Source organism: Serinus canaria, chromosome 2 (assembly GCF_022539315.1).
Source record: "Serinus canaria isolate serCan28SL12 chromosome 2, serCan2020, whole genome shotgun sequence".
NCBI lineage: Eukaryota > Metazoa > Chordata > Aves > Passeriformes > Fringillidae > Serinus > Serinus canaria.
In genome coordinates, this window is record NC_066315.1 from 41769337 (window position 1) to 41795350 (window position 26014).

The following is a 26014-nucleotide window of genomic DNA, read 5'->3' on the forward strand; positions in this document are numbered from 1 at the left end:
CCTTTAGCTGTTGACTTCCCCAAGGACAACTTTCCCCTAACATGCAAGAGGCACACCATAGGTGCAGTGTGTGTGAGACACTCTGGGCTGTCTTGACAAGTGTTGTCTGCTGGCAACGAGACAAAAACTGTACAAGCTGAAGTCTCTTAATCAGAACTGAGTGTATCTACATTTGCTGTCACAAGTAGGAAAATAAGGTGATGTTTAACAGGAATAAATGAGGAAGGGGTAGGGGGAGGGGGAAATCTTGGACAACCATGTCTGGAGAAATAATAAAGTGATCCCATATCAAGAGATAACTGTTGACTATCACTGTGGAAGCAGGGTCTGACACGAACCCCACAGTGACACAGAAGAAGCACACAGTGCATGTCAATGATGGCCATTAAAGGCAACGGTCCCTGTGTCTGTGGAGCTTGACTCCAAGGAACAGAGACACAGGGAACTTTTTGGTGCTTGAAGGGGACATTTCTGGGGTGCCTTCTAACCTCATCCTACTTCCTGTTGTAAATATAACTATGAGGGTTCAAAAGAGAGTCCCCTACCTGGCTCCACCGCACTCATCCACAGAATCTGTGCCCAAGAGTCAGAACAAGAAGTGGCTGCTGAGCCTACCAAGATACATCATAGCAAAGGTAAATGCTTAAATACTACATATGGCAAATCCAAGTCATCACAGAATCCATTCACTTGGAAAAGCCCTCTGAGATCAGGAAGTCCAGCACCTCAACCAGACCATGGCATTAAGTGCCAAGTCCAGTCTTTCCTTAAACATTTCCAAGGGCAGCAACTCTGTCACCTCCCTGAGCAATCCATTCTAATGTTTAATTGCTCTTTCCATGAAGAAATTCATCCTGATGCCCAACCTTCCCTGGCACAGTTTGAGGCTAGTCCTGTTGCAGGTTGCCCAGGAGAAGAGCCTGACCTCCCTTTCACTACACCCTCCTTTCAGGCAGTTGTAGAGAGTGATAAGATCACCCCTGAGCCTCTTCTCCAGGCTAAACAACCCTGGCTCCCTTGGCTGCTCCTCATTATCCTCTAGACCCTTAGCCAGCTTCACTGACCTTTGCTGGACCCACTCCAGCACCTTTATGTCCTTCTGGAATTGAAGGGCCTGGAACAGGACACAAACACCTAAGGGTCTTTAATATTCATGATTATGCCAGTGCCATTTATCCCATGCCTGTTAATTTATTAAGAAATATGGTAACAACCATATCAAAGGCTAACTGGGGTCCTTCAGTGTGATGAAGGTTTTGTCCCCCTGCCAGGTTTTGGGTGTCCAGTGCCCAAACAGCCACTTAGGAAGGAACGTGGGATGCAGGTGCTGAATCTGCACTGGGCACTTATTGCCATTAATTAGAACAGTGAGAAGCACCCTAACAACACTTTAAACAGTCCGCCTGATAATCCACGTAACCTAGAGAATACATTGAATGGAAACCTCTAGGTCCACTGCTATTGCTCCAGAGGGAATCACAGAATGGGTCAGGTTGGAAGGGACCACAGTGGCTCAGCTGGTCCAACCTCCCTGCTCAAGCAAGACAGTCCTAGAGACACTGCACAGGATTGTGTCCAGGGGGGTTTTGAATATCCCCGGTGATAGAGACTCCTCAGCCTCTCTGGGCAATCTGTTAAGGTGCTTGGTCACCCGCACAGTAAAGAAGTTCATCTTCATTTTCAGGTGAAACTTCCCACACATGAGTTTCTGCCCGTTGCCTCTTGTCCCATTGCTTGGCACAACCGAGCAGAGCCTGACTCCATCTTCTTAGCACACCAGCTTTAGATATTTACATCCATTGATGAGGGCCGGCACGTCTCAACGGGTTAGAAAGGACAAAACCCGTTCGAGACAGCGGCCAGCAGCTGCCGGCGAGCTCCGTGCCGCGGGAGGACCGCGCACCGCCAGACCCCGGCCCTCACACGCCAACATGGCGGACCCGCCTCATTCGCCTCTCCCTCCCCCCCGCCGCGTCCTGGCGTCACATCCGCGGTGCCCCAGCAACCACCGGACGTCGCGGGCGCGCCGGGAACCCGGAAGCGGCGGGCGAATCGGGGCGGGCGGCGCAACCGGCGGGGCGGGCCCGGCGCGCGCAGGGCAGCGGCGGCGGCGGCAAAGTAGTGCCGGGGGCCAGCGGCCGGTTGGTGGCGGCGGCGGTCGAGCAGCGCCTGTGGCGCAGCGCGCGGGGGACTCTCGACAACTACCGGCGCTCTCGGGCTGCGCGGTCCCGCACGGATCTGCGGCCGAGGCGGAGATGGCGGCGGACAAGGCTGCGGGTGAGTGCGGGGGGAGCGACCGCGGCCCCGCCGTGCCTGCCCCCGGCCTGAGCCGTCCGGCGCGGAGGGACACGCGCTGCCCGGGAAAGCCGCCTGTGCGGCTGTGTGCCGTGTCCTTCCGCCGAAGAGATAGTGCCCCGCGGCGCGGGGCCGTGCTGAGGGACCTCTGTGACACCTGAGGGTCACCGGCGGGGCCGTGTGCGCACCGGGCCCTCCGTGCCCTTGGCAAGCGGCGCTGAGCTGTTGCCCCCTCCTGGCCGGGAAGAGCTTGGTGGGGAGGGCCCTACGTTCGTATTGGCGGGGGGGTGGGAGTTGTGTATTTGTGTCACTCAGAGCTTAATAACCCCTACAGAAGTCGAGCTTCTGGGTTAATTTGTGAAACTGGGGCATGCAGGAGGTATGAGGGAGGTTATAACTCTTGGTGGTGCTGCTTAATCACTGGAGTGCAGTCTGATTCCCTCAGGGATGCTGCTTTGGTTTTAGGGGATGTGTGCATCCTCACTGAACTCGGGCCTGAAAAGACACTGCAGAGAGAAATCACCGAGACTAAAACATAAGCCATGTTCTGGTAAACAGACAGAATAAATCTCAAATACAGTTGCTGTGTAGCACTGCTAAACTACTGCTCATCCATCTCCTGTACAGCTCCCCGTCATGCAAGAAATCTTCATTGCAGGGAAGGTCATCCCGTCAGATGTCAGCTCGCGGGGGGATGGAGAAGAGGGTGATGTGGAGGAAAGCCTTACTTACAGAATTGTATAGGTCTGCTTAATAGAAGTGTAGGATATGCTGTGTTGGAAGACTGATAAAGATTAAAAAAATTCCAGTTCCTGGCCCTGCACAGGACATCTCTAAGAATCACACCGTGTGCCTGTGAGTGTTTTCCATACACTTCTTGAACTCTGTTGGGCTTGTGCCAATTGGGGAACCCATTCCAGTGCCCAGACACTCTCTGAATGAAGAACCTTTTCCTAATATCCAACCTAAACCTCCCTGACACAGCTTCATGCCATTCCTTCTGGTCTTGTTTCTGGTCACTTTTTTTCTAGTTTTTTTTATGTGGGAAGAGAATTATTTAAAATCACCTTTAGCATTTTTTTCTCTGGCTATTAAATCTGAAATGCCTCAGTATTTGGAAAAAAAATTACAGGGAAAATAAGTATACTGCACTGAGTGATGTTTACAAAACTGTCATTTGTTTATTTGTAAGAACTGTAAGTGTAAGAACTGCTAAACTACACCAAAAAATTGGCATCAAGTTTTTAATACTTTTTTGTTGATGTTCTGTGAAATGATGAAGGAACTTTTCAGTTTTACTTTCTTAAAAGTATGTTTGAAATGAATCAAAGATGTGAGCTATGGCAAGATATTCCACATGCTGCACTTGTTCTAGCAACGAGCTATAGGTAGCTTTCCACTGAGAAGTGTTTGCTTTTTATTGCAGAGCACCAAAGAAGCCTGTTGTACCTATGCTGGTAGTGAAGGGCTTAATACGAAAATTAAAACCTAAGTCTTGGTTCCAAAAAATGTTATCCTGTAGTAGCTGGACACTGGCTGGGCTTCATACACTTTGAAATTCTTTTGGAGCAAGAATCATATGATAAATCCCTCCCCTTTCAAGAAAGAGATTATCCCTCTGCCTGTAGAGTTTGGAAATAAATGTATTTCCAGAGATGCTCTGGTGTTCAACAGCACAGTTCATGCAAGATGTAATTTGCAGGGTGTAGGAACAAGAGAGCTCAGGAACAGCAGTCCTTGGAGAAATGGAGAGCAGTTATGAGAAGGATAATGATTGCAGTCACTCTCAGGTGTCTTCAGGTGTCTGTATGTGGGAGATGTGACTTTTGTTCCTTTTATGAAATTCTGGCAGCAAGCCTGTGAGGAGAGCAATCTTCCTTTTCAGGTGTCAGCCTCATACTTTTCCTTGTTCTCCTTTCATAGAGACAGTTTTCCTGAAGTTCTGCTGTCCACCATGATGCACCTTCTCCAGCAGGAACAGCTTCCTGCTTGTACAAAACAAACCAGCCTGCGTGAGGTAGTGTTGCTGCTGCTCAGCCCCAGGATTGATAGCTAGGAAGATAATTCCTGGCTTGATTCTTTATCTTCCAACTCAGTGCAGCAGCTTCCTCTGGATCAAAATCTGAGCAGTTGATTTTTACATCCTTTTCCAGGTTGCCCCTTTTGCCCCTCATCATGAACCTACACAAGTTTTAGTTTTAGAGTTGGTCTGTACTCATTAAGGTTGGACAAAAGAAAAGTTAAGCAAACAGGTCCATATTTAAACACAAATTCCAGAGATAAATCAAGTTCTCTCACTTGTGAAGTAGAGACTCTGCACTGCTCTGGATATTTCAGCTGACAGTTGTGGCTGCTGTACAGATGGGAGTACATTGGAGATGACTGGTGTGCCATGTGTTACCTACACCATGTGCTTCTGCAAGAATGCCAAAGGTCAAGGGGCCCAAGTGAGCAAGGCATGTTGCTTCTTTTGCCAGGGAACAAGTTTCCTAACTGTTTCACTTTCAAGTGCTTCAAGGAACATGGAAGTAACAGTTCTAACAGTTGATTGGATTACAGAGACAGCTCTGGTTTTGCTTAAAGTAGTCCCCAGCTTCATTTTATGTTTTGGGCTTGTTTGTGTTTGTTTAATGTAGCAACAAGTTTAGAGAGACAGTGAAATTTGAAGATCCGTCCTGATTTTTCCTCAGGAATTACATCAACCAAGCTATGTAAGTGTAGTTTTTTATGGCAGACCTTAGACAAGTATCTCTTAATTTATCTGTCACTTCGCTGAAGACATTTTACTTCAGAATTCAGATTTCTTTTGAGACGCTGGTCCTCCAAACCTGCATACAAAGGCAGTAATCAGTAATATACCTGGTAGTTGATGGTTCTCTGCTAGGTAAACCTGTATGTGAGGAATCTGATCAGACTGAGTGTTATCGGCTTCAAAAGCTTTAGAGCCTCAAGGCTCTGCACTGTGGTTACCTTTACCAGCACAGTCTGATAGGCATGCTGAGCAAGTAAAGCAGATAATGCCACTGTTGGCATGAAAGTTGGAGGGAAGATGCATTTGATTATTTGCTGCTGTTCAAAAAATCCTTGGAGAGTGAGAGCTTTTAGTTCGTCTGTATAATCACAAGGTTTAGAGCTGGAATCAGATCTATGCTATATTTAGGTTGAAGCAGAGGTACTTCCTGTTCCTTTCCTCTTTCACTGTGGAAAGCTTTTGGCACATCAGAAATGTTCTGAGCTTTTCTGTGGTTTAAATTTCACTTTTCCCTTTCCTTTTGAAGGACAAGGCAGTGCAAATGGTGTTGATCAACGCGTTATGCAGTCAGATTTCATAGCAGGTGTAGGCCCTTGAGGATCCACCCCTCCAGAGTAGTGAAATTGCTGAACCATGAATTTTGTCCAAATGACAGTGGGTTACTCTTGCTGATGTAAGATTTGTTGAGATTTTAAAATCTCTACTTTGTTGACATCTTAATGCAGGATGAAAGTCCTAACCAAATATTTACAATTCTTGCTCAATTGCAGGGGGCAATAGTGTTTTTGCAAGTGGAAGAAATCTCACTATTTCCCAGCAACAGGCATAAACTCTATAGATTATTAAGTCTGTTTTGTTCTTACTGAGGATATTATATGATTAATCTTCTGAGGTTTGACTGCCCCTTATGATTGTCGTTTGTCCTGTATTTGTAAATTTTCATGATCAGTAGTAGAAGAGCCAGATATATTGGTGGTTATGGATTTTGCAGAGGAGCTCACAACTAAGTGTTTTCATTTGTTCAAAGTAAAAACAAAATTAGTGGAGTTTGCATTATATCTCCAAATTATAGGAAAGAGAAAGTAGGCATTGAGTTTACATAGCCTACATAGTCTATTAAGATAGCAAAACATGTTTTAGAGCAGATCCTCCACTGTGAAATTCAAGAAATACTTTTCTGCAGAAGCAGAAACCATTGCTGATTTATAAAGTCTTTGTTTCAAAAACATGAAATGATTTTTGTATGTTGCAGCACATTAATTAATGCTCCTAGAAATACTTTCTTCAGTGTGGTGGTTGTGTGGTTGTTTTATTTTTTCTCAGTAGTTTTTGTTCAGCACAAGGAAGGGCTTAGTGGAGGTCTTTTTTCAGCTTCTTTGACATGGAATGTGTGTACTGTGCTTTTTAATGCAACTTCACTGAACTCTTAATTACATGATGCCAAAAGGATTTAGTAGACTTCTTTCTGAAAAATATGCTCAATAGTGACTGCAACATAAATCATTAGGAATTTAGTGTAAAAAATGGAAGGCAATTAAAACCTTGTTACATTGCTATATAAATGCATAAAGCGGCCACCATTGTAGTTGCTACATGTTGTTCTTGTCTTAGTCTGAAAAAGAGTGTAGTAAAACTGGAGAAGATTCTGGGGAAAAAAATGTGAGGAAGATGGAGAGTAAACTGCTACTGCTCACATTGGAAGAGATGTGATTGAAAGGAATATCTGTAAGATTTGGAGTGAGGCTGAAAAAGTGAGCAGGCAGCATGTGCTTATGCCTTGCAATATAATCACCAGACAGCATTTGATGGAGTATATTGAAGAATACAAAAGTAGAGAGTGTTTTTTAAAAAAATATATTAGATCTGTCAGAGGTTATTAACAATGATGGTTCACGTGCAGCCTCTTATTTGGGGAAATATTCTTCCAAAGGAGGGAGCTGTGGGGAAGTTCCAGTGTTTACTGTGGTTTTTGTTGCACCCTAGAGTATCCCTTGCTTGCTGTTTAGGAAGCACTATACAGGATTTTGTGTGGGTTTTCATCTAACCCACTGTGGTACATATTTCACAATGTATGGCCTTCACTGCTGACTTTTGAGCAAAATAAGACAGTGCTAGTGTATGGTTGCAGCTTTAAAGAGAACTCTAAAATGATTGGGTTGTCAGTTAACTTGCAGGACTTTGGTTGTTCGTTGAGCACCATAATTTACATTTCATGGAGAGGAATTCACTAGGAGTATAGAATAACTTGATATATTGTGGTAGGAGATGTAACTTGGGATATAGATAGTGTACTAGGGACGCTGCTACAGTTATCTGGAAAATTACTTGTATTGGCAGGAGGACCTTGAGAACTGGAAGAAACAAAGTTTTTATGCCACACAGCTGTTATCACTCTTGCAAGCTTTGTTGTAATCTTCTGTTCACTTTTACAGATCAAAGTACTGAAAAACATGAAGGAGCAGGTACTTCTGGGATTACTGATCAGGAAAAGGAATTGTCAAGCAGTGCATTACAAGCTTTTCAAGTAAGACAAAGTCAGACTTTGGGACTTCTAAGTGGGCTTGTGTTATTGTTTTTCCTGTTTTCTTAATACAGCTGCAAATGCATTCAGAGGATGTTCAAAAGCAGCACTAGTTGTTTTGTAAAGACAGAACATGCATTTTCTAACTGCTGTGATGTGAGAAGACTGAACAGGATACTTGAACAAAAGCACTTTTAATCTTGATTTTCAAAACTTAGTAACCTTAAAAGCTATATGAGGCTTCTCTTCTGCATCAGCATTGGAAATGCATTATCTCTTGGAAGAATTAATCACATCAAGCTAAAATTGGTGTGTTAGTGTTTAAAGGAGCCTCATGTATTTAAAAAACAGCAATGAAACAAACACTTGTGTTTCAGCATCATGCTATACTATATTCTTTCACAAAAAGTGTTCCTGTCACTTTGCAATAAAACATTTCTGAATGTGTAACACCTACAGCCAGTATCTTACTGTTTGTGTTTCTTGGAAGATTTTTTTTCTTCTGTGTTAAAGTTCAGGTTTCCGTTTATTTCTTTCTTTGTATTGTTGCCTAATTTTACATAGTGTGACAGGAAGTATAATTGCTTTTCCTTTCAATTGTATCTCTGTCTCCAAAATACCTTGCTTTAAATTCAGTTTTAAATTTATGAAAGAAGTCAGTGAAGAATTTAAGTGTTGTCTTTGGAGATTCTTGCTTCAATGTTTCACTCGTACTTCTGTGTTTCACTCATTTTGCTACATTAAGTGCATATGGTTGGTTCTTAATACTGTATTGTTCTCTGATGTCTTCTTGAAAGCTGTCTAGCTCAATTACTCTTTTTCAATAACATTCTAATCAGAGGCATTTGATCCTGAGAACTGAAGACACATGAGAGAGTCATTTGTTTTCCACCTTGCCCACACATCTAAATGCCTAAAATACTTTTGATCTGCTAATGATTTCATCTTTACTTTTATCCTGGTCCAATGTATTTGGTTTATCTTGTCAAGTTTTTTCTTGCTTTAAGAATTCCCTGAGTTCATGGAGTGAGGTGGCAACAGATGTGAGCAGAATTAATTTGATGCCTTGCTTGCCAATTTCTTTCAATTGAGTAGCTCCAGATAGCATTGGGGGCTGCCTTGCATCCTGCTTTATCATATTACATGTCCAGTTTCAGTCTTGACAGAATTCCTATAAATTTGGGTATTATATTCTAGATGCTATCTAGTATAGTGGCATAAAGGATTGTTAACTGATGAAAAACACCAGAAAATAACCTGAACATTTAAAGGTTCAAGGTTTGTAGTCCAGCCATAATTAGAAGCCTTGTTCCTGTGGTCTGAATGCTCCTACTGAAGAGAAGCTCCAAGTGTGAGGAAGAGAACCACTGGGAGATGAACTGTCTCAATTGAAGAGAATGCCAGCAGTTGAGCTGCAAGTTCCTGTGTTTGTGCACATGATCAGAAGGCAATCCATGCTGTTGGTGCTTAGAGTTGTGAAAATGTGTCAGGGTCCTGCTACATCTCTCTAAGTTGTATAACTGTGCCTGCCTGGGAGACTGAAGGAACTGGAATGGTTCCATGGAAAGGAGCTGCAGAATGGCAACTTTCTTGGGGAGAGCAGAAGGACCCCAGAGCTCTTCTCTGTTGTATTCTGCCCTTAATAGGAGGTTACACAGCAGTCCAGGAGAAGCTCTGTGGAACAACAGCACCTGAAAAAGGAGGAGTAAGTGGAGGGTGGTACTCCAGAGCTTAGCTTTTGGGTGTGAACCACTGACAGAGATGGAAATGCATCTGCTTATCTGTCTGACCACATGGGAAGTAACTCTGATATGGAAGATTATGTGATTATTCCTGTATAGGAATTTAGCAATTGAAAGTGAAGCATCATCTAGGCCTAAAGAGTGATGCCACTCTTTCATTCCTTGATGCCACTAAAGTCCTCCTGTGGTCTAAGAAAGGGATTTTTCCATTAGATCACACATCAGTGGAACATCATGCTTGGCTCCTAGTTTCTGTTTAGGCATTCCTAGGTGACTGAATACTTCATCCAACAGCTAAGGCTTGTAAAAATGTTTCTTAAACCTATTCTGGGAAGGCGACACTTTCTTTTTCCAATCTCTCTTGAGCTAACTTCTGTAGATTAAGTTGTAAATCACTATATATTCAGATGAACTGAAGACTGAACATAAAACGTTGGGCTGGAACTTGTGTAAGCAACTGCAGCTGCTCCGTGTTCATGAAATGGGGAAAGATTATGAAAACTGAGGAAACAGAGTCTTGAAACTTAATATAAGAGAAATGAGAATAACACTTTTCATGGAAACATTTGTTAATAGTAATCAGCTACTTAATTTGTCCTTACACCACCAAATTATTTTTGAAGTTTGAATATGGCTTCAACATTTAGACTTGCCTCTCATCCATGTTAATCTGCATAAATAATGAAATATGTGTATACACATTTAGTTCACTTGTATTGATAAAGGAAGGACTGTATCTTCTAATGCGTGCTTCTGGTATGTGTGCAATTTACAGGCTGGAAACTATGATGCTTGTTTACAACACCTAAACACCCTTCAAGACATAAACAAAGATGACTACAAAATAACTTTGAATACTGCTGTTGCAGAGTTCTGTAAAAGTAATCAGACTACCACAGACAATTTGAGACAAACCCTTAACCAGCTGAAAAACCAGGTAATGCAGTTGTATTGACATGGTACTTGATTTTGAGTACTATTTCTAGTGGTGGGTTCTTTCAGTGAAGTAGAAGTAAAGCTTCTGCTCCTTGTCCCATAGATATAACAAAATAAGAAAGTGACATTACTTTTAAACATCTGAGTCAGTTTAATCTTGTAGGACAGTTTTTGTAGTTGTGTTTTTAACTATTTTTGAAAATGGTCTGAGATTATAACAGAAGGACCTGCTATGTTCTTCCAGCAGAAAGTTCCTTAACGTGGAATAGTTTGTGAAATAATAAAAAAGTGAAAATATTACTTTACTACTCAATTGACAGTTTTGTATTTCATTGTATGGGTTTTTTTTTTCTGTATTAATGTGCAACAGCAATTGAGTTTATTAGGTCAGTAAGTTATAATTTACCTTTAGAGAAATTCATAGCTTTAGAGTTGTTTTTTTTTTTTTTTTTGAATGCCTAGTACTTTAAAATTATAGGTACTGAATGTTTAATGAAACAAGTGGGTTATTTTCAGGTTCACTCTGTTGTTGAAGAAATGGATGGTTTGGATGATGTTGAGAACAGTATGCTGTACTACAATCAAGCTGTTATCCTGTACCATCTCCGTCAGTATACTGAAGCTATATCTGTTGGGGAGAAGCTGTACCAGTTCATAGAGCCTTTTGGTATGTAGGCAGAAAGTGAAAAAGACTGAATTGTCTTTCTGTAGTTCTTGAATTGACAAGATTCTTCTATCAGACAAGTGATTTGTAATTTGTCTGATATAGTTTTAAGAAATTAGGTAGGGTTTGGAATGAATATGTTTTGCTTGTATCAAGGAAAACAGACGAATTTGGTGGAAGGTGCTTCAGAGAGCTTTAGCAGACAAGTGCTATGAAACTGAAATGGATTCTTTCAACTTAAATAATAATGTACAAGCTAATGAAATTATTTTAAATCTAATGTTTTGAGTCATCATGCAACTTCATGGGTGGGCGTCTATTTTTTAGGGCACTCATTTTTAAATACCTTTATTAGGTAATACTTAATTGTATATGCTTATATCTGAATACAAAGTCTGCAACTTTTATAAGCTATGATGCCTTATGTAGTAGAATTACCATACTTGTATAAAATAATTTCATAATCCTTGTTAAATTTTATAAGTGAGAAGGCTGAAGGATATGTGGGTCTCAGTAAATTAAGTAAATGCCTCTGTGTTTCTGCTTCAGTTCCTCTGTTTTCAATATGCATAACTGGGACTTAGTCTGTGAAGTCAGCTAAACAGAGATGTGTTTTACAGAATCTTTGTGAGTTCTGTGGGATTCTACATTTGCATACGGCTCTGTCTGCTTGGATGCTACAACTTTGTGCTGATCTACTTAGATCAGTTCTCAGAACCTATGAACATGAAATACTTGTTAAGCTGTCTTTAGTCTGTGCTTTTATGGTGATGCTATTTGAATAAATGAGCTTTCTTTTAAGTATGTACTTAGCTGTGGGTTGGACATGGCTGTATTATTTTTTCTTATGTAGTATGTTGATTTTTCTCATAATGTTGCATAAATGGCGCTTTACAGTAGTTTCTTTTCCATCCATGTTTGGAGGGATTGGTATTAGAACTGTAAAACAAATTTTTCTTCTTTGCTTTTCACAGAAGAGAAGTTTGCCCAGGCTGTGTGCTTCTTGCTTGTAGACTTATACCTGTTAACTTACCAAGCTGAGAAAGCCTTGCATCTGCTTGCTGTTCTGGAAAAAATGATTTCACAGGGCAACAATAACAGCAAGAATGGAAAAAATGAGGTAAGCTTAAAATCATACAAATGCCTTTAAATCTTTATCAGAAGTATGCTTTAGCTCAGTCCAAAATTAGTATCTTAATAGACTTTGGAATTATAAGACTATGTTAGATCACCTGTAACTTTGGCCAGCAGGTTAAATATTTTAGTGACTGAGTTAATTGTGTACAACAGCTGTTTCTTCCTTCTTTTTCATCCATTTCTCTTACTCCAGGGAGCTAAAATGTCTTTCTTCAGTCAGAGACTTGCATTGGAAAAATAGTTGTCTCCTGGATCAAATATTGCTTGTCTTTGACTATGAGCATATGAGACCATAAGTTTTAAAGGGAAGTCAGTGTCAGAGGAACTTGAGTTGCACAGCATAGGATGGGAAATTAAGTATCTTTTTTACATAGCATCTGAAAGTATGAGGCACACTTTCAGATGAAATCTTTCATGTGCCTTTTGGAAAAATCAAGAAAATCAGTGGTGACTTGAAAGTGAAGAAAGGGCCTTTCAGTGTTTTCCTATTGATGGAATGTCACACTTAAGATAAAATATTCTCTCTTTAAGTATATAGTAATGCTACTGAAGGAAGTATTAAAGAGCTACTCTAGAATGTGCATGTCATCCTTCTAGCCAAAAAAATTCTTGTTAACTGCAGAGCAACATGGTCTAACACTAATACTAGTACAGAATTCAGCTCTTCAAAGGCTAGTGTGGTTTGTGGATTTTGATTGTTAAACTCAAGTTAGTTTCTGTAGGATGTGTATATTTTGATATTAAATACTCAAACAATATTATTATTATTATTAATACTATTAAATACTTCTTTTTCTTCATGTGAGTTGAATCTGTCAACTGAATTTAAAAGGTTACTAACAGTAATGCTACTGTTAGTCACCTTTCAAAATTACGAACAGTAATGCTTCCTCTTTTTTTTTTTTTTTTTTTTTGACAGTCAGGTAATAATACCAATAAAGATTCCTCTAATCAAAAAGCTGAAAGTGGAGCTTTAATAGAAGTTGCTAAATCTAAGATACATCAGGTAAGGGTCTGCGTGTTATTTATACAAGAACATTTCTTTGAGAATTTTCTAAATCTGAGTGTCATGTCCTTCAAAACCAGTTCAGCCCAAATTATGATGCTTTCTCTCCTTGTTGTAAAACAAAGAATGAATTTATCTAAGTCTTCATTTTTGTAAGTTTCATGTACAGGAAACACTGACCTGACATCCTACCCACCACCACCATTTCAGTCCCTGTGTGTTATAATTATTTCTTTACATGGCAGTTCGCTGCAATGAAATTGTCTGTTCAACCTCCAACAGTCTAAATCAGCTGGGTTTTATTTCACTGTACTGTTCTGAGAAAAAATATGTGAAGAATCAGAGTGCTTCTCTATTAGCATGTTCATTTATCTTCTGTTTAGTAGGTAAATGTCTGGGTTTAAGATGTTAGATTATTTTAATTAGTTTGTCATTTTAAGTGCTCTTACCTGTGTTTGAATATGGAGCAGCTGTTGGCCATTGAACAAAGTGTTCATCTGCTTATTGTAAATACAAACCCTATGAATGTGGTGTTTAAAGTCTGAATAGAATTTCTTTTTTGTGAAGACTTTTTGAATAGCTTTTTGCTACCTATTTTAAAAATGTTATTAAATATTCTGCAGTAAATATCTAGATACAGTTTGTCTTGCAAACCTGCAGAAATTATTGTACATTATTTAACAAATTTAATTTTTAACAGTATAAGGTGAGAGCCTATATCCAGATGAAGTCATTAAAAGCATGCAAAAGGGAGATCAAGTCTGTTATGAATACAGCTGGGAATGTAAGTATTCTTAAGACTATCGTTTTTCAAATCTAGATGTGTTCTGTATCTTAAAACTGAATTTGCTAATGTTCTTTACAAAAAAAGTTCTTATTGAAGGTGGATGTTTGAAGTAGTCAGTTGGGTTTATAGTATCTTTGCAAATGCAATTAATGTAGAATTTTCTTATTTGTGCTGTTTTCAGTTTCTAAAAAAATTTGCCTTGTGGTGCCAAAATAACAATGAAACATTATATAATAAACAGGTTCAGCATTCTTTATGATTGAAATGAAATAAGTTTTAGCTTACTATAGATGTTATGCATATTACAAATTTTGATGTAATTGGTAGTTTAAACCAGTTTATAAAGTATTAATTCTGGGATGTGTGGGCATTTTTTTGGGTTGGTTTTTTCTTTTTGTTGACATTTTTTGGAGGCTTATGTTTTGCTGAAAAGAAGGTTTAACAGAAGACCTTCTGAGGTCTGTGTTGGTAGACTAGGAAGATTACAGCCTATGAGGAACTCTGCAGGGAGGGGAGGTGTCTGGAGGAAGGTATTAGAGGACAGGTTAGAGATGCTTTGCCCTTAGCCACTTCCATGACAGAGTTCTCTAAACTTCATGACAGAGTTCTTGAATGTAACATAGCCTAGACCCATTTATTTTTAAATGGCAGCAGAAGCAAGTTTATGAAGTGATATAACACTAGAAGTAGAAATCATCAACCAAGACGTAACTAACTATTGTTTTCTCCTTCACAGTCAGCTCCTTCTCTCTTTCTTAAGAGCAATTTTGAGTATTTGAGAGGCAATTACCGTAAAGCTGTCAAACTTTTAAACAGTGCCAACATTGCTGAACATCCAGGCTTCATGAAAACAGGTAACATAAAAACCCTTCATCCTGCAGGTACTTCAATGTCTAGTATAAGAGGACTACTTGTTAATATCACTTTTAAGGATATTAGTGATTACTTAGCAGTGTCAGCCCTGAAACTCATGTATTTATATGCTGGATGGATTTCATCTATCTTCTTGTACTCTCACACAATACTGTAGTGATTTTCATTGAACATTCTTCTACAGAAGGCTGTGATTGTCCATGAAAATGGATTTATAAAGTTGTGTAATATATGCAAGGCTCATGACTGAGTCTCTTAATAAATGAAACAAAAGGCAACTTATTAGGTCTAGAATTGAGGCCTCTCTGGCAGTTTTTATGCCTAAAGTTCTCTTTATTATTTAAAACTTTTTTGAAAGCTTTACCGTCACATAACTTTTTTGCATTAGCTTTTTTGCACAGTATATTGTTCATTTAGTAGCCTTCCTAGGCTATGACTAAAGTCATGTCTGTTTAATTTGCTAATGGTCTGGTTATTTGGATTTTTAGGGTGTTGGTTTTTTCTTTTGTCTTTATTATCTGTGTTAACCCTGTAAAACTTCAGTCACCAGCAGAAAAGTGAAAAGTTAATTTTTTTGTCCTTTATTATTTAGAAAAAATCTCTCACAGTGTTGCCTGAACATATATTTAGGAAGAAGAGTGCATTTCCTGCTTGTATGGTTAGGTTAGCATGAATGTATGTGTATGTCATATTGGATATAACACTGTCACCCATGAGCATCTCACTGAAAAACATGTTTAATAGACTGCCATAATATGCTGACCCATGAGAAAGTGGTTGGAGCATTTTCTGGGCTTAGCAACAACTTTCACTTTCTAAATATGGTCTTTTGCTGTTCTCTCAGGTGAATGCTTAAGGTGTATGTTCTGGAACAATCTTGGCTGCATCCACTTTGCAATGGGAAAGCACAATTTAGGAATTTTTTACTTTAAAAAAGCCTTGCAAGAAAATGATAATGCATGTGCACAGCTGGGAACGGGCAGCTCAGATCCAGGTAAGCAAAAGATTAAAACAGATGATGGAAGAGGGGTTGGCAAATCTAGGAAATAGAGAACAGAAGGTTTGAGTAATTATCAGCAAATTTCCCTTTCCATTTCTTTATGGAGGGCATGGTAAGAGGGGTGAGAATTTTTATGATAACCTGATGTAAGAATGTAGTTGCTGTTGCCAGAAATACATGATGATGGTTAAATATGTTCTTTATTTTTTTGTTTTTCTTAATGTACCATGGTGTTGGGACAGTTACTTCTCTCTTGTTTATAGACTTTGTCCATCAGTTAGGGAGGTATGACAAAAAAAAGTTTTTGTGACTTATTTTGCATAGGTTATTTTTAGTCTTGCTAACAATATGTAGAATCATCAGGGCATGAAGGATGCCTTCTCCATATTCTGAGTTATCAGGTCTCCTGTTTCCTTGTGGAGGGGGCTCATATTTTCCCTAGTTTTCCTTTTATCACCAACATACCTGTGGAAGATTTTGGTTTTGCCCTTGATGTCCCTGGTCAGATTGAATCCTGTCAGGGCTTTAGCTTTCCAACCTGGTCCCTGGCTGCTCAGTTTCTCTGTATTCCTCCCAGGTTACTGATCCTTGCTTCCACCCTTTGTAGTCTTTCTTTTTGTATTTGAATTTGTTCAGGAGCTCCTTGTTCAGGAGGCCTCCTGCCATTTTTGTCTAACTTCTTTGTTGGTATGCATCACTCCTGAGCTTGGGAGAGGTAATCCTTGAATATTAATCAGCTTTCTTGGGCTCCTCTTCTATTCAAGGTTTTATCCCATAGTTTTGTAGCAATCAGATCCCCAAAAATGCTGAAGTCTACTTGCCTGAAGTCCAGTGTAGTGAGCTTGCTGTGCATATTTCTACTGTCCCAAGGATCCACTATTTCCCTCTTCATGAAGGGAACTCTTTGTATGTGGTCTTTTTCTCTTCATGTCATCTGAAGTTTCATTGTTTGCTCACTCATTGTCCACTAGAAATCAAGCAGGGCTAGACTCCACTATTTCATGGTCCCAGCCAGCCCCTCCTTGTTGGTGAGAACAATGTCCAGTATAGGACCTGTCCTCATTGGCTCCTTAAACATTTGGAGAAGGAAGCTATCATAAACACATTCCAGGAATCTCCTGGATTGTTAATGCCCTTCTGTGTTGTCCCAGAGAACAGGACCAGAGCTTGTCAATGTGAGACCTCTCCTATCTGACTATAGAAGGCCTTCTCACTCAGTCTTCATAATTTCATGATGAAATTGTAATTGTTTTCATATCTTGATTGTTTTTTTTTTTTAATATATTCACTATCAGGCATTTTGTTGGTTTTTTTCCCATTTCTCCCCTGGACCTAAGTGCAGCCTTAGATAGTAATGTGAAAGTGTTTTATGCTTGTTAACAGCAAAGTGGTTTTCTTCTGGAATGTGTGTAGATGTGTATTTTCACAAATCTGGGATTCAGTACTATTGTATAGGTTAGCTTGTGTGCTAAGGAACATATTAGGTTAGCATTTAATGTACTTCAATCTTCGTTAAGAATACAATTAATTTGTCTTTGAAATCAGTTTTGATATGAAAGAAATTTACAGAGGGATGCTAGTGGATTTCAGCAATGAGAGGGGTTTTTGGTAACTTTGGGGTGTTTCTCACAGTTTCCCTCTTCCTCTTAGAGTTTTATGCTGTCTTGAGTAACACATCCAATATGATGTAATCCTTTTCTGCAGGTAAAAAATTTTCAGGGAGACCCATGTGTACACTACTGACTAACAAACGATATGAGTTGCTCTATAACTGTGGAATTCAGCTCTTACATATTGGGAGGCCCTTAGCTGCCTTTGAATGCCTGATTGAGGCAGTCCAGGTTTATCACTCAAACCCTCGTCTGTGGCTGAGAATAGCAGAATGCTGCATTGCTGCCAATAAAGGGGTAAGTAGCTTTGGAAAATTCTTCTAAAGAATGGCATGTGATTACAGAAAGGTAGAACTAATACCTAGAGTTAAGCTGTGTATTTTGCAGGCCGGATGTTGTAACACCTCTGCAAATCCAGATTAATTATTTCTTGTGTATATGTATTTTTACGTGTTTAATCTGGAGCTGCAACAGGTGAATGGAACTCTTTGCATATGGTCTTTTTCTCTTCATGCAGCCAAAGCTCATCTGAAGTTTCATTGTTTCCTCACTCATTGTACACTAGAGATTAAGTGGTGTGAGACTTTGAAGTGTGGGTAGCCTGAAAGTGACAGAGGGTGAGGAAGCAGACATCAGCCTTCTCTATCCTGAAGCTGTTGGGATCACACCCGCTGGGAAATGGAATCTCTAATTGCTAAGTCTTCACCTTCTTCTCCTGGCAAAGTTGGTAGAAACCTGCTGGTGGCAGGCATATTGCATGTCCTCTGGGACATCTTGTTTTCAACCTGCTGATCCATGTTTGCTTAGGATAAACCCATATGATAAAATTCAGAGGGCTGAGGACAGGAAGAAAAAACTGCACCTAAATAGTACGTCTGTGAAATACAGACACACTGTACTAGATTCCCTGTAAAACTGTAATTCACCCCTTAAGTGTGGGGGAGTGATGGTGTAGTCTGTAATTGCATGATCTATGCAGTTATTCCCACAGTATGCCCATTCCACTCCTTACACAGGATGTGTGGGATGAATAGAGCAAATAGCTATATTCACTATATTTTCCCTCCACCCCTGAATTCTCTTGTGTTTCCTCTCTGGTTGGCCTCTGTGCATTTATTTACTGCACATAATCCAATTACAAAATTAATAACTTTTCCTTTGGGAATTTGAATAGTACTCAATATTTTGGTATCTCTATTTCAGAGAACTTAAGAAAGATACAACTTTATAGCAGAGGTTTGCTTGTATACTGATTTCAGAGGTAGAGCACTGAAGATTCAAGAGTGTTGGGTCAAAACTGGACTGTATGTGTTCTGTATGTACTACTTGTCAGATTGCCTGAGTTTTATAAAGCAAATGCAGGAAGAACAGCTTTCTTCATACTAATTTTGCAATTTTCTGTATCAATCCTACTGGGTGCAAGTCAGAAATAGATAAAGAAGACACATGTGATCATCTCTAGTGAAAAGCTGAGTATGAGAGTGGATTAGTGGTTTTGTGGCAAAAATCCAAAGCTAGGATTCCATTTACAAGGATATTGTTTAGCAGTCTGGAAAAGGGAAATACAGATCCTTATGGAGCATTTCCCTATTTACTGCAGACTAGCCAAAGTAGTAAATTATGCCAGGTTCCTGAGGCTTTCTTCCTGTATAGTTATGATGATGTGTGGTGTACCAGAGAGCTTGAGTTAATGCCAAAAAACCAGCTTGTTCCCTAAATTTGTAATCTTAAAAGGAAGAAAAATTATTTTGGATGCTATTAATATTAAAGGCAAAGAGAAAATATCTTTAAATTGTTAAATTTGTAACATGACAAGTGAAGTCCTAAGTCAATAATACGTTCAATTTGACCTTCTAACTCAATTTGCTGTAGTATTCCTTTATATCTAAGCATGGATTCATATTTATGCTCTGAACACCATGCAGAAGAGCAATTTCACTGAAGCTGATTTTCACCCACTTTATAAACATAAAGTGGGTGAAAATCAGTATTTTATAAACATAAAATATAAGAAGGTTCCCTTTTAAACACCTGCATTTCAAGCACCTTTTTTGAAATACGTGCTTCATATCCAAGCTCAGTGTATGTATTTTTTATTTGGCAGTAAATGCTACCATGTCAATATTTTTACTACTATGCTACTATGTCGATCTATTTGTAGATTCTGATAAATTCTGAAAAATTACAGCTATGAAAGTTCAGATTTGGGATAAGTTTTTTCTTAAAACTGCAACTCTTAATCGCTCACTAAACTTGCCAATGAAGTTAAGATAGCTCATGGTAAAACTGCCAAACAAACCCCAGTAAACATGGTGCAGAGATAATTATTGGGACTGACAATTAGGGTACTTTAAGTTCATTTGACCCCCAGAATGTGTCTGCATACTCAACAATCCATTAAACAAGTTAATTTAATGTATCTTTGCATATGTTGTTGTTCAGCTTTGTGCTCTCCATGGAACAGTTTGAGAGCAGCTTTTCCAAAGAGTGTTTTGAGTGCTGTGTAAGCAGGGAGAGAAGATGGCAAGTGTTACAGTGCCAAGTCTGAATGTTATGTGGCAGATCAAATTATTTCTTTTTAGATATCCTGTCAGTTCTTTTAATATAACTTGGTTCATTGTTCTTTTGCTTTCAAAACAGAGGAGAAACTAGGTCAGTAGGCTATCAGACAAGCTGTCAGAACTAATCTGTGCTTACACTGTGTGCAATAAAATCCCTCTGCAACACAAAGACAATAGAAGGTGCCTGATCCTTCATTGTACTTTAGATTTAAAATTGTATCCATTATTCTTATATTTTAGTAGGGTTCAAGGTCTTCTTTCAGCCTTCACTTACTTTGTCAAGCTCTCATTCAATAGCCTTGATATTTAAGCTCTTTTTTTTCCCTTTTAGACATCAGAACAAGAGACTAAAGGTCTTCCCAGCAAAAAGGGAATTGTGCAATCAATAGTAGGTCAAGGCTACCACCGTAAGATAGTCCTAGCATCCCAGTCCATACAGAATGTTGTGTATAAGTGAGTATGTTTTCCATGGGTTATTTATTTTGTTTTTATAGCTTTGTTAAGGATATATATCTGTTTATCAGAGATTTTAAAACTGTTGCGGAATAACTGTTCATACATGTAGTGAAGAGAGAGGCATGCTAAAATGCTTGGTGAGTCTTAAACATTTTGTGCCTCCTCTGTGATAGCCAGCAGAGGGCTTAACTGTGTGTTTCTTGTAAGTAAGATGAGCATTAAAGCTTAAAATTTATTTATATGAAATTTTATATATCTGTCCCCTTTTTCTCATTTAAAAATATGTATTTTCAGTAATTCACTTTAGAAAAGTGTAGGAAGAATCTAGTTGCTCTGCCATTAAACTTCAGTAAGTGAAATCAAAAATCTAGTGAATCTATTTGAGCATTGTGATGTATTTTCAATATGTAAAGATAACAAGATACTATATCTTAATAAATTAAATTTGGTGTATTAAAATGTTATTTAACATTTTTAGTGTGAAGTTTTCTCTGCATTCAGGTATTTTTGGAGCTCAGCTTTTATTTTTAATTTAGTAGGATTGCTACTTATTGGTCAACTTCTGTGTCTCTTTAAGTGATGGGCAGTCCTCAGCAATACCTGTAGCCAGCATGGAGTTTGCAGCCATTTGTCTAAGAAATGCCTTGCTGCTACTGCCAGAAGATCAACAGGAGTCCAAGCAGGAAAATGGATCTAAAACTAATAATCAGCTGGGGGGAAATACAGAAAACACTGAAAGCAGTGAAGCATGCAGGTAAACAAAATTGAATATAAGCCCTTCTTTTTGTCCAGAGGAACTCTGGGCCAACAGTCTGTGTCTGTGACTTACCTTGTTTGGCCAGCAGAAAAGCAGAACATATATGTAAATTCTCTTAATAATGCTGGTATTTTCAATGAAATTGTTTAGCTGCTTGATGTTTTAATTTAAGAATAAAATACTGATTTGATTCCTCCTGACCCTATCAGCTTTTATTAAATTAGACAGTGAAATTATTTTTTCCCTTGGCCATCGTTTTTTTTTCTGTGCTGCAAATGTTATGTTTTCCCACACCCTCCTGCTGTGCATATTGGTATTTCTCTAATTGTAAGTGAAGTTTCATGTTACAGTGATTTTGTGTGTGAGCGCACGTGCGCCGTGTACTTGATTCAATATATATCTGAGTGTCTGGAAACATTTGTAAACATTTCCCCATGATCAGATTTGACATTCATCAGCCCTAGTATGCTTTATTGTGTTTGCATTAAAATGGGAAACTAGATTTAGAAAGTAAGTAGGAAAGCAGCTTGGACCTATTGCTTAATAAATCATATTTTGCAGAAAATAATTTAAGAAAAATCTTTCCTGTCAAAATTTCAGAAAAAGTAATTTGTAGACATGTATGTTAAAGGAAGGTGACTTAATTTATTGCATCACCTCGTACATTCTGGACTTCCTTTTGAAGAATAACTTTTGATCATAGTCTACACTTTCATTGAAGACCATTTTGAGGGTAAATGCTACAATAGCTCATCTGGAAAAAGTTTCTATGGTAGAACTTGAACTACTTGGAGAGTAATGAAAAAACACACTGGTTTTGTCAGACCTGAGTACAGATAAATGTTAAGAAGATAAGATCCATTTGTCACAAGGCAGGATTTACTGTACACATACTGTGTTGTGTAGGCACAAGGTGCATCCTCATATATTCTGAGGTTGTCTGCAGATAGACTGTGGCTGGGGGTCAGTGGCTGTTACTGTTTGCAACAATATTTGAAAGCTGCTCTCTATAATCCTGTTTTTCCAATTACAGTCTATCTTGTCAAGTGACCAAATGATTTATAAAAGTCGGAGGGAGGAGGGGGTGGTTGTGGGTTTTTATTTTTGTTTGTTTGGTTGTTGTAGGTTTTTTTTTTTTCTTTTTCTCTTTACAAAGGTTGGAGGTTCTCTGGCAACTATATGTGCAGTCCATTGAGATGAAGCTTCTCTGGTTTTAATGGGACTTCAGTTTTAAGGTCTTGGGGTTCACTAAGGGGCAGTGATGAAAACAAAGTGGTGGCCCTTACTCAGACAAGACCTCCTTTTTGTTTTCTACTGGGGTGGTTTTTGTTTATTTTTGTAGGAGTGAGGAAAGGAAAACATGCCCTGTATAGGAAGATCCTTTGCTACCTTCTGCTTTCAAAACCAGATGCTTCTTCAGCTGAAAAAAAGCTAAAGAAAGGACTCCCTCATATCTTCCAGTAGTCATTGCCAATTTCAAAATAGCCAACAAAAGAGGCTGTTCTTGAATTTCTGTGTCACATTCTGAAAGGTTCTCTAAGGATTTGTTCCTTCTGACAAGGGAACCTCTGTGAGAGAACAGTAAAACATACAAGGCATTTGAAGAAAATCACACTAATTGAACAGAATGGTTTTAAAGCAAATCCCACTAATTGAGCAAGCTGACTCTTAAGGCAGATTCTTCTCTTATTCACAAGAAAAGAGCAAATACTTTTAATGGTTAAGGGTATTTTTTTGAACTAATTTTTGGTAAAGGCATGAAGTATCTACTCTACAGCAGTATTGAGTATTAATTCCTTGGAGATTTCCACTGTATGTTTTGAATGTTGGAGTTATCTTACCTATTTGTAATAGAGAGATATGAAACTCATAAATTGAGTTCTTGTTAAGTGGACAGATTCAGTTTCAATTCTGAATTTTCTTTTAAATCTTTTTCTAGACCTTGGTGTCTCTCACTGCCAAGACACAGCCATTAGCTGTCTCTTCAATTCTCATTCCAGGAGGTTCTTTCAGCTTATTGGAGGGTGAAGTTTCATACTTCTTAAATAGAACGAATACTCCCCAAATGCTCCCCCCAAAAAACAAGGTGTAATTTTAAGAAAGTGGAATTTTATTTGGAGAAAGAAAAAAAAAAAAAGAAGAGACATTTTGTAATAAAGGGAAGCTAGAAGTCTAAAGGAAGCTGTAGCACTTTGTGGGTTTTCTAGAGTATTTATGTAACTAGATTTTAGAGGTCTAGAGAGAAAACTAGTTTACTGCTTTTCCTACAGGCTAAAAGAAGAGAAGCTACAAAAGCATTCTGTGTCCCTCCAGTTAAAAATGCTTATCCTACACTGAACTTCAAAAATAGTTCAAGGCTGTGAAGAATGGTGTGGGTTGTTTTGTCTGTCAGTCAAGTCCTTTCCAGCAAGTGTCCCACTTCTTCCTTCTCAATTAGAATGGTTAGGATAAGAGCATGTGCCTCAATCTGTGAATAACTTCAACTCCCTCTATTTTAAGCTGCAGAATTTATGTTCCTTTAAATGGAGTGAATAAATACACTGAAATTTTTTTATTATCTATTATAGTAATACACTGTTTTTATTCTAGCAATAAAAGTCATGAAGGGGATAAATTCATTGCAGCTCCTCCTTCTTCGCCTTTGAAGAAACAGGAATTGGAGAATTTAAGGCAAGTAAATAATATCAAATATCCACCATTAAAAAAGCCTCTTCCTTAATTGTGATTCCTGGGGTTTTTTTTGTAGCCACCTGTGATGTTGAATTGTAGCTAGTAATCTTTTTTTCAAATGTGTGTGGTTCCTTTCTTCTGGGCTTTGAATCTGAACAAATAGAAACCATCCAGAATTTCAGCTTAGGTAGATCAGTCTGTTTGATTCCAGTATTGTAAGTTTGGTGTTATATATTGGGCAAAGCTGAAAATATCAAATCTCATAAGGACAAATCTAAAAAGTCTGAGAATGGCTGTTGACATTGGTGGAAGGGGATGGAAATTACTGTATGTACCTTTTCCCTTTAAAGCCACAATAAGGCTAGTTTAGAATTCAGTCCCCACATTATATGCTTGTTGGATGGGAAAAAAAAGAAAGTGGAAAGCAGCATAGCTGCTTTTACCAACGAGCATGGTGTTCCTTTCAGCAGGAATAAATCCATAGTTTGCATAACACAGAAAGCAAAAATGCCTCTGTACAGGCATTTGACTTTCTCACAATGGAAAAATACAGGTAAAATTTCACTGTAGATTTCTTATGTGTTCTCAAAGATCCTTAAACTGCCAGTTCAGGAGTCTGGATGTTCTCCAGGTGGAATAACTCACATGTGTGTAAATAAGTATCATGTTATCTGGAGTCTCTTAACTTTTCCTCAAGAAGATTACCATTTACTGGCAATGTTAATTATTTCAGGTGGTTTCCAGCCTGTTGAAAATCTCTTACTATAAAGCTTGCACCTGTTTAGAAAAAAGAAATCTGTTTTAAGTTTCTATTATGGACAAAGCATACAGTAATTTCCCACTTGAACTCTTAGGTAAACATTCTGTTTCAGCCTAACCCCTGGTAACCTATGTTTTATAATGACCAGCTTAACCTTTCCTTTGCTCCACTACATGTAGCAAATCTTCTTGTACTCATTTAAAAGCACTTTAGGAGGAATCTGTGAGGCAACATCGATTATTTATTCTGGAGTGGTACAAGAGTGTGCTACTTGAAATAGAACATGCTGGATTAAAAACAGTGATATGGGTTGCTTGTGGGTTTTGTGGGTTTTTTCTCCTCCTGACTGTTGAAAATGTGGCTGCCACATGTCAAAATTACATGGTGTCACTTTGTGATTTTTTTTTTTAATATGTAGTCTTATCTTTTACAATCAGCTGTTGTTATCTACTGATAAAATCTGACAACATGTCAGGAAAAACTTAGCAGTTCAGCAAGAAGTGAGCTGCTTCTGGTAAAGAACTTCATATAAGGAAAGGAAAAGCACTGGGTTTTTTTTTTCTCCACTACATGCTTTGGTTTAATTTAGAATCCTAGAAAGTGATTCTGCTGAAACTCTTTCTAAGCTTCTGGAGATGTAAATAGCAAAACATGTTACGCTCAAATAGTAGTCCTGCAGCCTTGCTCACTAAGGAGCTAAGTGAAAAAATTTATATTCTTGTTGAGTCCAGGAAAATTAAGAAAAAAGAATTCTGGATGTTGTCAAGGATTATCCTAAGGAATAGGTATCTGTTCAGTTTTTTCCTGGCAAGTCACTGAATTGAAAAACCTCTGTTGCTTCTAGAACTGAAAAGAGCCTGTGAATGCTTTTTTTGGATGATTTTATACAGTTGAGCATCCTTGTAAGAGTTCATAATACCTAACTTATCTTTGCCCTTGAACAGGTTTTAAAAGCTAAAAATATAATCTAGAAAAGGTTTACATGTCCTATATATTGCTTGATACTTCTGCACAAATTGGTGGACTAGTTGAGTGGACTGTTCTCATAATAAGCAGTAATTCAATTGCAAGGTTTTAAAAGCAACAAGCAGAAATCTGTGGACACCAATCATTGCTAAGAATTTATGCATTGGAAGTAGAAACTCCAGGTTTTTCTTCTGAGTTTCTTCTAAACAATTTTCCTTGCTGCTTCTCATCCTTGGACAAACCAATTCCCCTGCTCTGCTCTCAGGCTGTGCTATGTTCCACACACCACAGCCACCTAATACTGTTTGGATACATCAAGGGAAAAGATGTTCTGGTGGACCATGTTTCTACATTTGGAAAATTTTGTGGATTTTATTGTAAAAGTTGAGATGGACAGCAACAGACCTTGTTGTAGTCTTTCTCCCTAGATTGAAGGTGTTTGTGTGAGAACCTTAATTTTGCCCCTCAACGCAGATAGAGTTATATGAAACATTTGTTTTCTCCACACTTACCCAGTTTTG

At 38.7% G+C, this 26014-nt stretch overlaps 1 protein-coding gene across 1 annotated transcript in view; it reads left to right on the forward strand.

Annotated features, from left to right (window-relative positions):
* The first annotated feature begins 2044 nt into the window (after positions 1-2044).
* The window catches only part of CNOT10 (CCR4-NOT transcription complex subunit 10), a 32086-nt gene continuing 8116 nt past the window's right edge, over positions 2045-26014 (forward strand). Inside the window, exons 1-13 of the mRNA XM_009086148.3 lie at positions 2045-2277; positions 7480-7571; positions 10086-10247; positions 10763-10913; positions 11885-12030; positions 12967-13053; positions 13754-13837; positions 14577-14694; positions 15558-15707; positions 17418-17620; positions 20216-20337; positions 20918-21094; positions 23687-23767. Coding sequence (XP_009084396.1) covers positions 2256-2277; positions 7480-7571; positions 10086-10247; positions 10763-10913; positions 11885-12030; positions 12967-13053; positions 13754-13837; positions 14577-14694; positions 15558-15707; positions 17418-17620; positions 20216-20337; positions 20918-21094; positions 23687-23767 — 1595 coding nt within the window. The 5' untranslated portion in view covers positions 2045-2255. The remainder of the gene's footprint in view (positions 2278-7479; positions 7572-10085; positions 10248-10762; positions 10914-11884; positions 12031-12966; positions 13054-13753; positions 13838-14576; positions 14695-15557; positions 15708-17417; positions 17621-20215; positions 20338-20917; positions 21095-23686; positions 23768-26014) is intronic.